Consider the following 16,009-nt stretch of genomic DNA (forward strand, 5'->3'; position numbering starts at 1 on the left):
TTCCAACTCTGAAACTTACTGTATGGTCAGCTTCTAAATCCCGTGTGCATGAACTCTTAGTTTTGAACTGCATCCTTGACAAATATAAAACTTCAGCTATTTCCCCATAGACTCACTTCAATGGTTCATAGGTGGAGACTTCTGTTAATTCTAGCAGAGACCCCTCACTGGCAAGGGCTACAGAAAATCACCAAGGGACTAGAGCATGTGCTCTTCATGTAAGACAATAACTGCATATTGATGCTATAGTGATAAAATTATGAAGAAGTCTGTAGCTTCGATTGTATTGATGCTCACCTGAAGCAGGACAGTGAGATAATGGAAAGACAGAGCACAAAGACACAAGAGAAGAAAAATACCACATGGTTACAAGTGAAAATTAAGGAAAATCCTCAAAAGACCAGGACACCGTCTACAGTAAAGCCAGAACACAGAAAGCACAAAAGACATAGGTCAGTCCCCAGTTTGTGTTGAGTAAGCTGCCCTCATCTGGGAAGTTGTAGAGAAACTATGATTGCTCTCAGTGGAGGAGTAAGAAAGAGAACAAATCATTCAGGCTTATAATTCCTCTTTGCATTCTGGTCATTTTCATTGGATAGTACATAAGCATGAGACCAGACATGGACAATATTCAATAGACATGGGTATCCAATAATGGCAAATAGCCTACTGACTCTCATTAACTGAAACTCAAAAATGAAGACGAGTCAATTGGATGAGGCTAGGATTGGCCTCTTTTAGGAGGACTGGGAAAAATAAAAGAACTTGGCAAGATATAAAACTGAGAAATGTTTGTGCAGCAGCGGCCATACAAAGCTTTGAAGTCAGCAAGAGCAGCCTGGAACATTGAACACATTGACAGTTAAAGTCGTGGCAGCAAGAGCAACAACTGCACACCTAATGAAAAAGTCTGGAAGATCAAGAGCAACAGCCAGCATTAGTAATCATCAGTAACAATTTTCGAGAACCACCAAGTAAGGTAACAACTTTGAAAACAAAGCAGAGGGAAGCCATGTTGATGAGCTTCACCATGCCTCAGCTGAGGAGCTCACCTCGGGGGATGAGATACTGACTTCGCAAGGTTCCTGGTACGTGAGGGCCTAGCGTCATCTGCAACTGCATTCGTGGAGCTGTCCGTGGTAGTGTCCACCCGTCTCTACCGGCTGATGGAGTGTACATGGAGGCGGGAAACGTGGGAGAAATATAAACAAATCAGGGAAATAAATGCAAAAAATAAGTAACTTGTGAAGTTATGCAGAAATTATAGCACCTGCTGCAGAAAGGGATCATGGCAATTAAATAAAAGGTAACCTTGAATGAGCATAGCAAATTTAAAGGGGTAAAAGTGCACTTTAACAGAAGAAAAAAGTGAAAGATTTTCAGTAATAAAGTGAGCAAAATGTATGTGATAATAAATGACCCACTCAGTGGGTGTTTTGCCTTCTAAAGAAAGTCGAATTAGCCTACCTCAGTCAGGTGTGTTTGATCAATCCTTGACCATATACTGGACACACACCTAAACAAGGTGTAGAACACTGCAATTGTTGAAAGAAGGCAGACCTTGCTCACTCCACCTCATTGAACTGCTTCTCTGGTCAACTGATCACAGAATCTAATTAATGGTCATTGTAGAAATACAGCAGTGAATCATAGAGTAGACAGGGACTAACGGTTTTCACTAACAGGATGATCAGTAACCAGAGGATACAAATGAAGATAACTGATGAAAATCCAAAGGGAAAACAAACAGAATTCTTTATGTAGATACTCGTTATGGTCTGCCATATACATCCTGAAAGATTGGTGGAGGCAGATTCAATAACCTTCAGAAGGGAATCGGATGGATACTTATTTACAGCAATGTATAGGGTTAGGGAAAGATCAGGAGATTAACCAGATCACCTTTTCAAGGACCAAGCACAGACATTATGAGCTGAATGATTTCCTTCTGTGATGAATCATTTTTTGATTCCATGGTGCCATGCACATCACAAAGTCATTTTGGATGAAAATGGTTCTTTGGTTTATTTGATCCTGTCATTGAAAAACACTCCAACCATAATCTTCACAACTAGCCATAACTAGCCAAATTACAAATGAGTCCATCACGGCCTTACAATCTATTTAAACAGCTAACTGTGTTTGTTTAAAGTTTAACTTCCTGGCATTGCCCAAGCCAACCATGAACCTCTCTTACACTTGTCCAGCTCTCCTGGTATATTTTAACACAATGATCTTGGATTATTTTGTCACATATTATACTTACATATGTATTACTATAGGAGACACTGTTCTATAGGATATGTTTTAAAATGGTTTCAGCTACTTACATTGATATAACATCCCAAAGTGCAATGCCAATCTAAGATGAAACAAATAGATTTGCCCATTTATAAAAGACACCTTGCAGACTAGCCAGGTTTTGTCAGAGGGGCTTGAAACTACTCATAAAAGACATTTTATTCTAATTATATAGCAGCAACAGAAGGAAGAGGAAAGCTGCTCCTGGAACTCACAAAAACTACTCTGTCTGAGGTTCCTTTGTTATGGGATTGTTTGCACCACCTGACTGGTCAGCTGACTCCCACAGCCACCTTCCTGGTTTTACAGTTCACTGGTAGTTCTGATGTGCTTTTACCTGCCCACCAAAATGGTGGTTGCTTTAGGCAGAAGACAAATTTCAAACCCAATAAACACCATACTATGATATTGGCAGCATGAGTAGCCCAGTGCATTCAGTCATTGTCAACTCAATATCTTATGATTTGATTTTAAGATACATTCACGTGCAGAGATCTTGTTTGAAGAGAGGCCATGCAAGTTAGACAACCCTATAATTCAAAGCTGGCCATTCGCGCCAACAAACAGCAAGAGACACTGTAAAACAAGTAAGTACAGAATAAGGCACTGGTTTCTTTTTGCTTCAGTTGTTTTTCAAGACATTTATTAGTCCTGCAAAACAAAAAGTTATTTTTCTTATTAGCTGCAAATAGACATTTACACTGACGTCAGACAAAGCATGCTGTTCGAGACATGGCATCAACACTCTGCCTACGGTTATTATTTATTGCAAGTCCTTGCTGAATTAAATCTATTTTAGTTAAATTCATTCATGAAATATTGCAGTTGTATGATGTCTTTGTTAGTTTCTCAATGAAAGGAAGTCAGCTGTGTGTTGATCTAAAAATACAGTGTGATACTATTTTGAATGCAGAATGCTTCAGAGTTAGGTTGTGCCAGCAAGCAGTTGAGAAATCAATCATATCATATTGACCCAAGACCTTTTATAAAGTATTTGGCACCCACTCACCAACCGCCGCCCCCACCTGCACTCCCAAATCTTTTCCCAAAAATGCAAAGTCATATTGGAACTCAATAATACAAGTGATGGACTCTGTCCAAAATGGCCATTACTTATCTATGAAATTAATCAGTGATGTCTGCCAAGCCACCTATCTTTACAGGGCATAAAGTTCAACTCTGGTTCCTATCCTTCTCATTAGCATTTGCATGCATTTCTCCAGCTGGGGTCACCAGCAGCTGCTAGACATGATTTATTTCACTTATTCCTTCTCTAATTGATTGGTGCAAACAATGGACTGATGCCTACTACTCTGACTGTGCTCCCATAGAGCCTTGCATTGATCTGGCACTTCGTCTTTTAATATCACTAAGCTGTAGACTGACTTTGCCAAGTGAACCATCAGGAAGTGCCAAAGAATAGTATGGATGTGTTGGCAAATTGCTTGTCAAACATGCACAGCGTAATTCTCTAACTATAAAACTTAAAATAGGAATTCATTAGTAATGTGGCTATAATGGATATACAATCATGGAACGTGCATTTATGTCAGCTCTTCACAGTTTTGGGATGTCCTAAATTAATTTATGATGTGCTGTTAAAGTGCAGTCAATGTTCTAGATATTTTCTCGATATTATCACACACCTCTGAAGGAGGTGGAACTTAAATCCGGACCTGCTGGGGCACACAGTTGACCAACCAATTTGCACATAGCATGGTCACAGAACCAACAATGTGACAACCTTAGTGATGTCCAATGAAGAATATATATACTTGTAATATGGACCAAGTGCTGGCAAATGGGACCAGATTAGGTTGGGATATCTGGTCAGCATGGACAAGTTGGACTGAAGGGTCTGTTTGCATGCTATACATCTCTATGCCTCTAAGTGCTTGGTTTGTGTTTGATTTACTGATTTCTACCACTTCATCCATGTCTTCAGCTAACATTAACTAATAGCAACTTGACTTGGAGATTTCTTGATTTGCTTGGCATGCAGAGTATACTCACTCGGGTGTTTCTAAATTACTAAAAGAAACATAAGCCACAAATACCATATGGTTATATAAGCTTCCACCTATTGCCTTAACCTAAGAGACCACAAGATATAAAGAAAGCCACTAAAATTATATTTAAATAATTAAGGCTTTTCTTCTTCTTCTTCTGAAGGAACAGCAACAACAAGTGACATTAATTAGTGTCTTTAAAGACAATGAACATCCCAAAGTGTTTGAACAGCAATGTACTTAGATAGAATATGGCATTGGATATTGAGCCACATAAGATTTAAGATGTAACCAAAAGCCTGATCAAAGAGATAGGTTTTAAGGATTGACTTGAAGGAGGGAGGAGAGAGAGGGAAAGACAGAGAGATAGAGAGAGACAGAGAGAGGTGAGAAGTGGCAAGATTTAGTAAGAAATTTGAAGGCTTAGGCAGTGGAAAATAGTTATCGTCAGTGGAGAGTAAGAAATTGTCAAGGTGTAAGAGACCAGATCTGAAGGATCACAGGAATCTCAGAGGTTTGTAGTGCTTGGAAGTGTTGTATGTTGCTTGCTGTAATATCTGCTTCATGATGTGTAATATATTTTACTGCTTTATGCAAACTAACCCACAAAGTTAATGGATCCCTGATAAATGTTTGCTTATTCGATCAATCCTATTACTATGACAGGGACAGGTACACTGATAGGTAGGGATAAGGGTATACAGTGTTTTGAACATAAAATAGAGGGAACAAATGGAAACTAAACTGCAATATGTAAATTGTAAGACTGTTCAGAATGACAAATCTTATACTGTGGAAGGCGGAGATCAGGAATGGAGCTAAATGTCTTATCTAGAGCTTAACAAAAACAGAATAGCATAAAATGTATTTGCAAGCTGCTTCCACATGTCATTTGGTACAACACACTGAACTTGTTTATATTCTGCCAACAATTATGATGGGTTATATAGATATGCTATGCCTGTCCTAAATAATCATCAAATCATTGCTATTTTAATTTAATCAGGGTTTTGTTGGCACATTGCCATGGCCTTGATAGTTAATGTAATTGAGCAGAAAAGCAATCTAGATATTGTAGCAGCACATGATTTCCTTTGTCACTCAGGTTCCCTATACCATAGGTACTGATATCTGATTCTGAACTCTGTCTGGCATTGTCGACTAATTGAGATTTATAAATAAATTAGTGATTTAATTACTTAAATACCTTGATTTATTTTATCAAATAGCCCACATCCCTGGGACATTTGGTTGACAAAATTTAATTTGTAATAACAGGAAGATGGATAAGCTGTAATAATTTAATGTTATGCTTACTTTGACATCTACATAACTAAAACAGTTCCAAGTCCTTAGATGTCAAAAGGTTGTCTTACGTGTTCACCTGAAGAATACTTAATAGGAATTACATATGAACTTGAACATTACCAAATTATCATATGAATACTTAGTGCACTTTTCTAATATCTCTGTCAAGTACTTTTAAAAGAAATATAAAACTATTCAATATTAACGTGAAAGTGAATAGTGCAATTTCCAGATTCCCGCAGCTATCTGGATTACATCTCTGCCCACCCCACCTCCTGCAAAAATGCCATCCTGTATTCCCAATTCCTCCGCCTCTGCTGTATCTGCTCCCGGGAGGACCAGTTCCATCACAGAACACACCAGATGGCCTCCTTCTTTAGAGATCGCAATTTCCTTTCTCATGTGGTTGAAGATGCACTCCAACGCATCTCATCCACATCTCACACCTCCACCCTCAAACCCCACTCCTCCAACCATAACAAGGACAGAACGCCCCCCCTTGTCCTCACTTTCCACCCTACCAACCTTCACATTAACCATATCATCCGCCAACATTTCAACCACCTCCAAATGGACCCTACCACCAGGGATATATTTCCTTCCCCATCCCTTTCCGCTTTCCACAAAGACAATTCCCTCTGTGACTACCTGGTCAGGTCCACATCCCCCAGCAAACCACCCTCCTGTCCTGGCACCCTCCCCTGCCACCGCAGGAATTGCAAAACTTGCGCCAATACCTCCTCCCTCACCACCATCCAAGGCCCCAAATGAGCCTTCCACATCCATCAAAGTTTCACCTGCACATCCACCAATGTCATTTATTGTATCCGTTACTGCCGATGCGGTCTCCTCTACATTGGGGAGACTGGACACCTCCTCGCAGAGTGCTTCAGGGAACATCTCCGGGACACCCACACCAATCAACCCCACTGGCCTGTGGCCCAACATTTCAACTCCCCCTCCCACTCTGCTGAGGACGTGGAGGTCCTGGGCCTCCTTTACTGCCATTCCTTCACTACCTGACGCCTGGAGGAAGAACACCTCATCTTCCACCTCAGAACACTTCAACCCCAGGGCATCAATGTGGACTTCACCAGTTTCCTCATTTCCCCTCCCCCCACCTTACTCAGTTCCAACCTTCCAGCTCAGCACTGTCCTCATGACCTCTCTGATCTGCCAATCTCCCTTCTCACCTATCCACTCCACCCTGCTCTGTGACCTATCACCTCCATCCCCACCCCCATTCACCCATTGAACTCTTTGCTACCTCCCCCCACCCTCCTCTCTGACCTATCACCTCCATCCCCACCCCTATTCACCTATTGTACTCTTTGCTACTTTCTCCCCAGCCCCCCATCCCCCCCATTTATCTCTCCACCCTGCAGGCACCCTGCCTCTATTCCTGATGAAGAGCTTTTGCCCGAAACGTCAATTTTCCTGCTCCTCAGATGCTGCCTGACCTGCTGTGCTTTTCCAGCACCACTCTGATCTAAACTCTGGTTTCCAGCATCTGCAGTCCTCACTTTCGCCCACTCCTATCCCTGGCCATTGTCTAAAGATGAACAAGACTGTTTGGAATCTTAACATTTACTTCATCCTGAACGAAGATTTTGATTTCATTATCTTTCCATCACCACAGCTTCCAACTTCAGAATTTATAGCATCACCAACCATTGTCCCAATTAAGCCTATGTGCTGTTGAAGCTTTCATCCATGGTTGTTTCAACTCCAGCATGACAATTCCAAATAACCCTTTGGAAAGCCTCATATTGTTCATCATGCAAACTGTTGAGTTCATCAAAGCCTCACTGCCTGTATCCTACCTCACCCCTAAGTCAAATTCATCTATCATTATCTCCCTGTTTATCCACAATAGATCCTGTCACTCACTACTCTAACTTAAACATGTTAACCGATGGTCTTGCTCCTGTTCTGTCTTTCTAACCTCCTCCAACCCAACAAGAACAGAATATTACTTAAATGGAGAGAAACTGCAGAATCAGGAAGGCTAATTGAATGTTGGCTCTTATTTCAAAGGGATTTGAGTATAAGAGTAGGGATGGCCTATTGCAACTGTCCAAGATTCTGGTGATACTACATCTGGAGCAGTATGAGCAGTTTGATTTCCTTATTTAAGGAAAGAAATAATTTCATTGGTAACAGTTCAGAAAACATTCACTGGGATGATCCATCGTATGGAGGGATTGTCTTCTGAGCAAAGTCTAAACAGTTTGGGACAGTACTCACTGGAATGTAGAAGAATGACAGGTGACCTTATTGAAACATGTAGGACTCAGAAGGGGCTTGACAGGATAAATGTTTCCTCTCATGGGAATGTTTAGGGCCAGATGGCATAGTCACAAAGGGAGGCCAACTTAAGAAGGAGATGAGGAGAAATCCCTTCTCAGCGGTTTGTGAGTCTTTGGAATTGCTTGCCACAGAGATCTGTGGGGCAGAGTCCTTATGTGTATTTAAGGCTGAGATAGACAGACTTTTGATCAAAACGCATTACAGGGAAAGAGCAGGAAAGTGGATGTAAGGAATGTTGGATCAGCCATGATCCTATTGAATGGCACAGCAGGCTTAAGAGGCTGAATGACCTATACCTGTTTGTACTTTTTATGATATTAATTTGTCAGCACTATATCCTGACCTAAACATTTTGCCTTTCTAACCTACACTGAAATCCCACATCCCACTCTTGACAGCTGTGCCTTCAACCATCTCGACCAGGTCCTCTGGAATTCTCTAATTATGTCCTTCCATCTGTTCCGTTAAGGTCTTCCTTAAAACCTACCTACTTAAGCAAGATTATCGTAATACTTCTTAATATAGCCTTTGTCTTTTACTTGATCTCTGTCAAGCATTGCGGGACATTTTTCAATGTTAAAGTTACAATTGCAAGTTGTAAAATTCATAATGCCTGTCCATCTCACTTCCATCAGCAGAAAAACAAACCATTGATAATGTTTATACACATCTTTGCTCTTTAAAAAAAGTTCAATAACATATGAAAACCTAATGAGAGATATAGGAGGGCATCTATACTATGTATAACCAATTTATGATCATCAATTGGTGAGTATATTTTTTATTTTGAAATGCAGAACTATCTTACACTTGTAATGAAATTCAGCAATGATCCACAATGAAGACAGCAAATTACTTTGTACATCACTGCCTCTATGACATGTGGGAGTTGAATTCTTGCTGCATGTGAATAGAGAAATGTTAACAGCAGCTTTCACAGCATGTGTTAAAACCCTGTTATGAGTGTTTGCACAGGGAGTCAAAATCAAACAAAGGCATTTAAAACTAATTTTTTCATACATCCTTCAATTCCTCCTTCTCTGAATACTGACATGAGTTCCTCTTGATCACATTAATGTTGTTGACTTCAATTAGATTCCCTTGATACATTTTCTGCAAGATTTTTAGTGAAAGCATTTTACCGGACTTCAACGATTGCATTTTCATATTGTTCCAGATTATTTCTCCAAAAATGTACACTTAGCATTTTTATTTTTAACAGTGACAGTAAAATGCAGTGTTCAATGTGAAAATGCAATACTGTACACCAATCCTCAACACTCACATGTCTGCACATTGCTCCTTGAGGGAAGGATTAAACCAGTCTGCACTAGGATCAAAGCATCAATCAAAATAGCTGAGAAAGAAAGGTTATAGCATTGCAATCAACATTCTTATGTTAGTACACATTAGTAGTATTCACAGGATTTTATGATTCAGTTGATACTACTCATGGTAAATATTAGAATTATCTCAAGTGTGTTTCACAGGAAGGTATCTGTATTCTAAAATACTCTGAAAGGAAACTCAGGTTTCTCATTCCTCATTCTTTCCTCAAACTTTCCTCATTCCTGAAGAAGGGCTCATGCCCGAAACGTCGATTCTCCTGCTCCTTGGATGCTGCCTGACCTGCTGCGCTTTTCCAGCAACACATTTTCAGCTCTGATCTCCAGCATCTGCAGACCTCACTTTCTCCTGAAAGGAAACTCAGGTTTGCTAACTTTCAAATCAGATTGTACAAAAATCATTTTTGCTTCTAATCTCAATTCATAGCCTTCCAGATATTTACTCTGACAACTGCTGTCTTAAAGTCAAAGTTATATAATGGAATAACGAGCTCACGATAGATTTGACTTACGAGGATTTTGATGAACCAAACAAGGCAAATCTGTTTCCTCTCTTAAATAAACCAATAACCAAAGGGCATCGATACAATATATTTAGCAAGTTAAAAAAAAAGACAAGATGGAGAGAAATTATGTCATGTAAAGGGTTTTATAGTTTGGAATTAACTGCTTGCTTGAAGGGTCGTGTAATCAAATTACCCAGGAGCTTTAAACAGGGAGATGGATTCTTTTAAGAGAATTAATTTTCTGTGTCATGGGGAGAAAACTGTAGCATGACATTAAATTGAGCAACTCTTCCTGAAACGGGCATTGTGGGCTGAATAGCTTTTCTGTACTTTAAGATTCTATAACTTGGTGGATCAGTGTGAAAATGCACAACGTGGTATTTGCAAGAATTAAACCAATTAGTACAGAATGAAAATCTGAATGATACAGAGATAAAAGAGGGTTTTTATTTGTAACAGGAACAGATCATTAAGGTAAATATGGCTGCCTTCTCCTCTTAACTGTTCTACCTGTTGATTCATCATTATTTCAATATTGGGGCAGCTCAGTGGTTAGCACTGCTACCTCACAACACCAGGGTCCTAGGTTTGATGTCTGTGTGGAGTTTGCAATAGTCTCCCTGTGTCTGTGTGGGTTTCCTCCCACAGTCCAAAGATGTGAAGGTCAGGTGAATTGGCCATACTAAATTGCTCATAGTGTAAGATGCATTAATCAGAGGGAAATGGGTCTAGGTAGGTTACTCTTCAGAGGGTTGGTGTTGACTTGTTGGGCTGAAGGGCCTGTTTCCACACTGTAGGGAATCTAATCTGATTTTCTCTACATGACTTATATTGTGAACTTGTTTACTTTATTTGCTTTCCTCTTAACTTACAGGTCAAGCTTTCTCCGTTGTCTAATATCATCCAGTGAGAACCATAGCTAATAGAATAATAAAGTGAATGTTTTGATTTAAAATCATCATGGAACCCAAATGCAAGAATCTTGAGCAGCTCTGTAGCTGAAACATTAAGATAATAAAGTGATACAGATACGTCTTTTTCTGCCCCACCTCCCTCCCTGTCACATGAACATTTCCCATCAATGATTCAATTCTGTTCTCCTTCCCTAAGTTTCCATGACAACCTGTTCATTTAGATGCTTTCCTGCATCTTGGATTTAGTTCAAATCACCCCTTTGCTTCTCTTTTAACCTTTGCGTTTGATGCCTCCTTTGTCTGAAAACTCCAGGCAGTTATTTTAATCTGCTATGAATTAATATATGAGATAGCATTTCACAATTCAATTTTTAATCCTTTGTTTGACACACTTAACTGTATTACCTCATGAAGATTGAGTGCGACCACTCCCTGCTGTTTTCAACATGTGTCCTTGTTTTTCCTTAATATACATGACATTAAATTTAGAGCTAGCCCATTCAGATGAGAAATTTGGAAACATTTTTCTCTCGACCCCCTTCAAAAAGCTGTGGATGCTAAGATTTAATCAATGTTTGCAAGGCTGAGATCAATGGTTTTGTGTTAGGTAAGGATAGCAGGGGAAATGGAGTAAAGACAAGTTCATGGATTTTGAAGTGCTGATCAGCTATGATCTAACTGATAGGCAGCAAGGGCTCACGGGGTTGAATGGCATATCCCTGCTATTACTAATCTCTGCAAAAATAATTTTATACACACCTCAAACATTGAACTTTGTAAACCACAATTATAAATATGCACTGACTCATTTCTTGAATCTTTACTGTAGGAAGGTATGACTTAGGAGAAGGAGTAGCCCAGCTGATTTTTTGCACTGCTCCACCATTCAATAAAGTTATGGCTATCTGTTTACACACTCAATTCCACTTTCATGTCTGCACCCCCATCATAACCTTACTCCCTTGACAATCAAAACTCTGTCTCACTCATTCTTGAATAAATGGAATGATTCAGCATCCAATTCATTTTTGGCAAAAGAATTCCATAGAAAAACTTCCCCTGCTGCAAAGAAATTTTCTCATCACCATCTTAAAGGGGGATTGTGTAAGAGGAAACATTTTGTCTCTATCTATCCTATTCTACCCTTAAAAGTTTCAATAAGATCATCAGAAAGTGGAACATATTGGGTCATAAGACTGGAAGTAATAAGAGGCTGTGATCATTGTGGTGGATGCATGACAAAGAATGAAGGGAATTTTCAGGAAACAAGGAGGCATCTCAAGGTTAAATCGGGGAGAGATCAAAACAGGGAACGAGGCAAGTCGACAAGAGTTTCAATGTAGTGGGTTTGGGCTTTAAGTCACAGCTTCGAGGCAAAGAACAACAGGGCAATATAGTACTTGACTGCATTTTGTAAATTTTTAATTGACTACTGCAATCTATTAAAATACTTTTTGAAGTAACCCCACAGAGGCTGGTACCCCATCACCAAGTCACTCTTTCTTTACACAGAGAGAGTCCTTGACACTTATCCACCTCCCTCCAAGCCAGCTCTCAGAGTGAACAGAATATCTGACATTCCTGTTTATATAGAGTCATAGAGATGTACAGCATGGAACAGACCCTTCGGTCCACTTGCCAACACCCAGCCCATATCCCTCCAAACCCTTCCTATTCATATACCCATCCAAATGCCTCTTAAATGTTGCAATTATACCAGCCTCCACCACATCCTCTGGCAGCTTATTCCATACACGTACAATTTGCTTTCCCAAAATGCAGCACCTCGCATTTATCCGAATTAAACTCCATCTGCTACTTCTCAGCCCATTGGCCCATCTGGTCCAGATCCTGTTGTAATCGGAGGTAACCCTCTTCGCTGTCCACTACACCTCCAATTTTGGTGTCATCTGCAAATTTACTAACTGTAACTCTTATGCTCACATCCAAATCATTTATGTAAATGACAAAAAGTAGAGGGCCCAGCACCGATCCTTGTGGCACTCCACTGGTCACAGGCCTCCAGTCTGAAAAACAACTCTCCACCACCACCCTGTCTTGTACCTTTGAGCCACTTCTGTATCCAAATGGCTAGTTCTCCCTGTATTCCATGAGATCTAACCTTGCTAATCAGTCTCCCATGGGGAACCTTGTCAAGTGCCTTACTGAAGTCCATATAGATCACATCTACTGCTCTGTCCTCATCAATCCTTTTTGTTACTTCTTCAAAAAACTCAAACATGTTTGTGAGTCATGATTTCCCACGCACAAAGCCATGTTGACTATCCCGAATCAGTCCTTGCCTTTCCAAATACATGTACATCCTGTGCCTCAGGATTCCCTCCAACAACTTGCCCAATCCCGAGGTCAGGCTCACCGGTCTATAGTTCCCTGGCTTGTCCTTACCACCCTTCTTAAACAGTCTTCAGCTAGGGCTCCTTGATTGGACCAGATTAACAGCCCCTATCAGGGAACTCATCCTATGAGGTCCACATGGTTGACTTCATTACAATATATACACTTTTACGTCAAATAAGGTAATAAGAATATGGTGTCAGCAATTAAAAATTGAATTGAGAGTTTAAGGGCTTTAATCTCATACTTTATTCCTTTATGCAAGTTGTGATTCTTCATCTGTAAACCCAAATATCAGGTGTCTGCCAACTATTTCTACCTTTGTAACTGTCAGAGGCATGTTTCCTATAACTCTCACCCAACATCCATGCACCTGTATTTTCTAAGCAGAGTCATTCATCTAATTAGTGGAGGAAAGTTTCTGTGATGGTCTACATTCTATGCCAGGGTATGCCTGCTGTTCAGTGTCTGAGCTGCGTTAATCCAACACAGGCTGGAGATTGCAATGTCTCAACTTGCTGGCCTATAATGAATGAATGATTTTATTGTCGTGTGTATTTTACAGTGAGAAAAGCAGAAAAATACAGTGAAAAGCTTTTTCCACTGTTACCATGATCCAGTACCATTTTGAATAGTTTTAAGAATAAGTACGAAAATAGAAAGATATAGCTTAAAGAGAGTCCATCAGTGCTGAGCCAATGATGCCTGTGCTGCCATCCCTCCTCCACAGCCTCACCGCTGTCTACACTGGACCCAACCAATGCTGAATTTGCCACTCTTCAGGTGCCATCTTCCACCGCTGGGCTGATTCTCCTCCGTCACTTCCTCACTGTAGCGTGAACTGGACCCACCAACATCAGAGTCACATCTCTCGCTGCTGGGCCCATTTCACCAATGTCACAGTGATGTCCTTCCACTACCACTTTGACACCACCGGTGCTGAACCCAATGAATGACAAAGTCACCAATCCTCATGTGCCATCTAGCATTTTAGCACCTCCCACATATTTCCCTAAACATGAGAGTAAGTAATTGCTTTGGGCTTAAACATGTCCCAGACCCAGCAGTAGCCATCCTACCTTTGAATATGAATACCATGGGTTTAACTAAGTCTTGAAATTCAAATACAAAATCTAGAATCAAGAAGTACTGCACTATTGAAGAAGATGTCCATCAGGTTAAAAATTCAATTGTGGACCCTAATTCCTTTTTAAGATTAGTGTAAATAGTCCATACCCCACCTGGCATCCCAGCATTCTTTCCTGGGTATGGGCATTGCTAGCCAAGCTAGAATTTATTGGTCTTCCCTAATTTCCCTTGAGTAGGTGATGTTGAGTACTTGAACTGTTGCAGACCATGGTGTAGGTACATGCATAATGCTTTTAAGATGGTTAATCTCTCAAGCAACAGCACCAAAAAAATCTAGTTTTCATTATTGTTTATGGGAACTTGTGCTTAATTTGGTTTCTTTGTTTCCCGCATTACAAAAGGGAATATAGTTAAAAAAATTAATTGGTGTCTCCATAATGTGAAAGGCACCCTACATAAAAGCTATCCTTCTCTCTCTTTCTTCATCACTCTGCACTGATCTGGGCACAGGTTTCCCTGAAATCAACTCACGGAGCTGGATTTGGAACATAATGCAGAGAACTGTTAATGCAAAGTCACAGTCCAACGTGACAAAGATACTTCTGTACGGATATAGTTCAACACTGTGAACATGGCACCTTGCTTTCTTGAAGAGTATGGAGTGGAGTCAGGTAAAGTTTTGTGCACATTTTACAGAGGCAGCTGGTCATTTAAAACACTATCTTTCTCCACTGAAATATGATTTTGGCATGTGGAAGCTTGGTGTGCACATTAGACCTGATCAGAGTATGTCTGAATTTTGTTTGAATAGCTGGGGAATCCCTTTGGAGAGCTAAAGTAGACCATATGGACATGATCCATGCTCACACTATAAAGGGGAACAGCTTTGCTTAGGTAGAGGTCAAGCACGCTTGGGAGGGGGAAATCACATAACCTCAGGAGCACAGTCAGGTAACCTGTGGGGTTGCTGACAATCAAAAGGATTGTGCTGAAAAGGTGCAAAAACCCCTTGGAACTGTAAAACTCATATAAAGCACAAAGTTTGTCAAGAACAATCACAAATTATCAATGTAAAGAATGTAAAGAAGTGTCAAACTTGTCAAGAAGTTTCAGATTTTTAAATAATCTAAAACTGTCAAGGAGCATGAACTCTGTCAATAATTATCAAAATGTGTTTGTAACCAATGACAATAGAGTGAAGAGTGCAAAGTAGATGTAATGTAAGTTGCAGAACTTGAATTTTCCAGTGTTCTTGGGTACTAATGGAATTATATGAATTGGCATGGTAAGTGCAGGGGAAAAGGTGAACCTCTTTAGTTGCCATGAGCTAGCACAAAGTTGATTCATGGAGTAACAGTGGGGGTATGAATGAAGAGGGGACATGTAGAGAGAATTGAAGTGGCATTTGGAATATGAGAATCCATGGAGATGGCTAAGTTATAAAGGGTGGCATGGGGGTTTGAAAGGACATGGGGATGGAAAGAGGCTACTTGATGACATGGGTTAGCATGAATGGGGCATGGAGTGTGTAGGTAAATGGGTGTAAGGGGTTCATTAAGGATGAGGCTGGGTAAAGTTTTATATGTTATTTTAATTTTGGAACAGAGAGTTAGAGGCCTGAGGAAGGCTTTCTGCCCTGTGGAACTGGGAGCCTCCTCAGTTCTTCCCAGATTGCCTTTGCCTGACTCTGAATCCAGCGTGTCCAATTCACCCAGACCTGAAAATGGGCTTTGTGGCAGCCATTCTTGAATGATCTCTTTGTGGACCTGGGTCCTCTCCTTCCTCTGAGCACCTGACCTGTTGTTATTTTCCAATAAGACCAGATACTAGCAACAATACAACAACTAATGGCACCTCCTGGTGGCTCAAAG

The 16,009-nt window shown here is 40.4% G+C and overlaps 1 protein-coding gene across 1 annotated transcript in view; it reads right to left on the reverse strand.

Annotated features, from left to right (window-relative positions):
• The window catches only part of LOC140492287 (uncharacterized), a 90,444-nt gene that overhangs the window by 13,832 nt on the left and 60,603 nt on the right, over positions 1–16,009 (reverse strand). The window contains exon 6 of the mRNA XM_072591240.1: positions 1,053–1,163. Within this exon, the coding sequence (XP_072447341.1) occupies positions 1,053–1,163 (111 nt within the window). The remainder of the gene's footprint in view (positions 1–1,052; positions 1,164–16,009) is intronic.

This window comes from Chiloscyllium punctatum, chromosome 20, assembly GCF_047496795.1.
Source record: "Chiloscyllium punctatum isolate Juve2018m chromosome 20, sChiPun1.3, whole genome shotgun sequence".
NCBI classification, from domain to species: domain Eukaryota; kingdom Metazoa; phylum Chordata; class Chondrichthyes; order Orectolobiformes; family Hemiscylliidae; genus Chiloscyllium; species Chiloscyllium punctatum.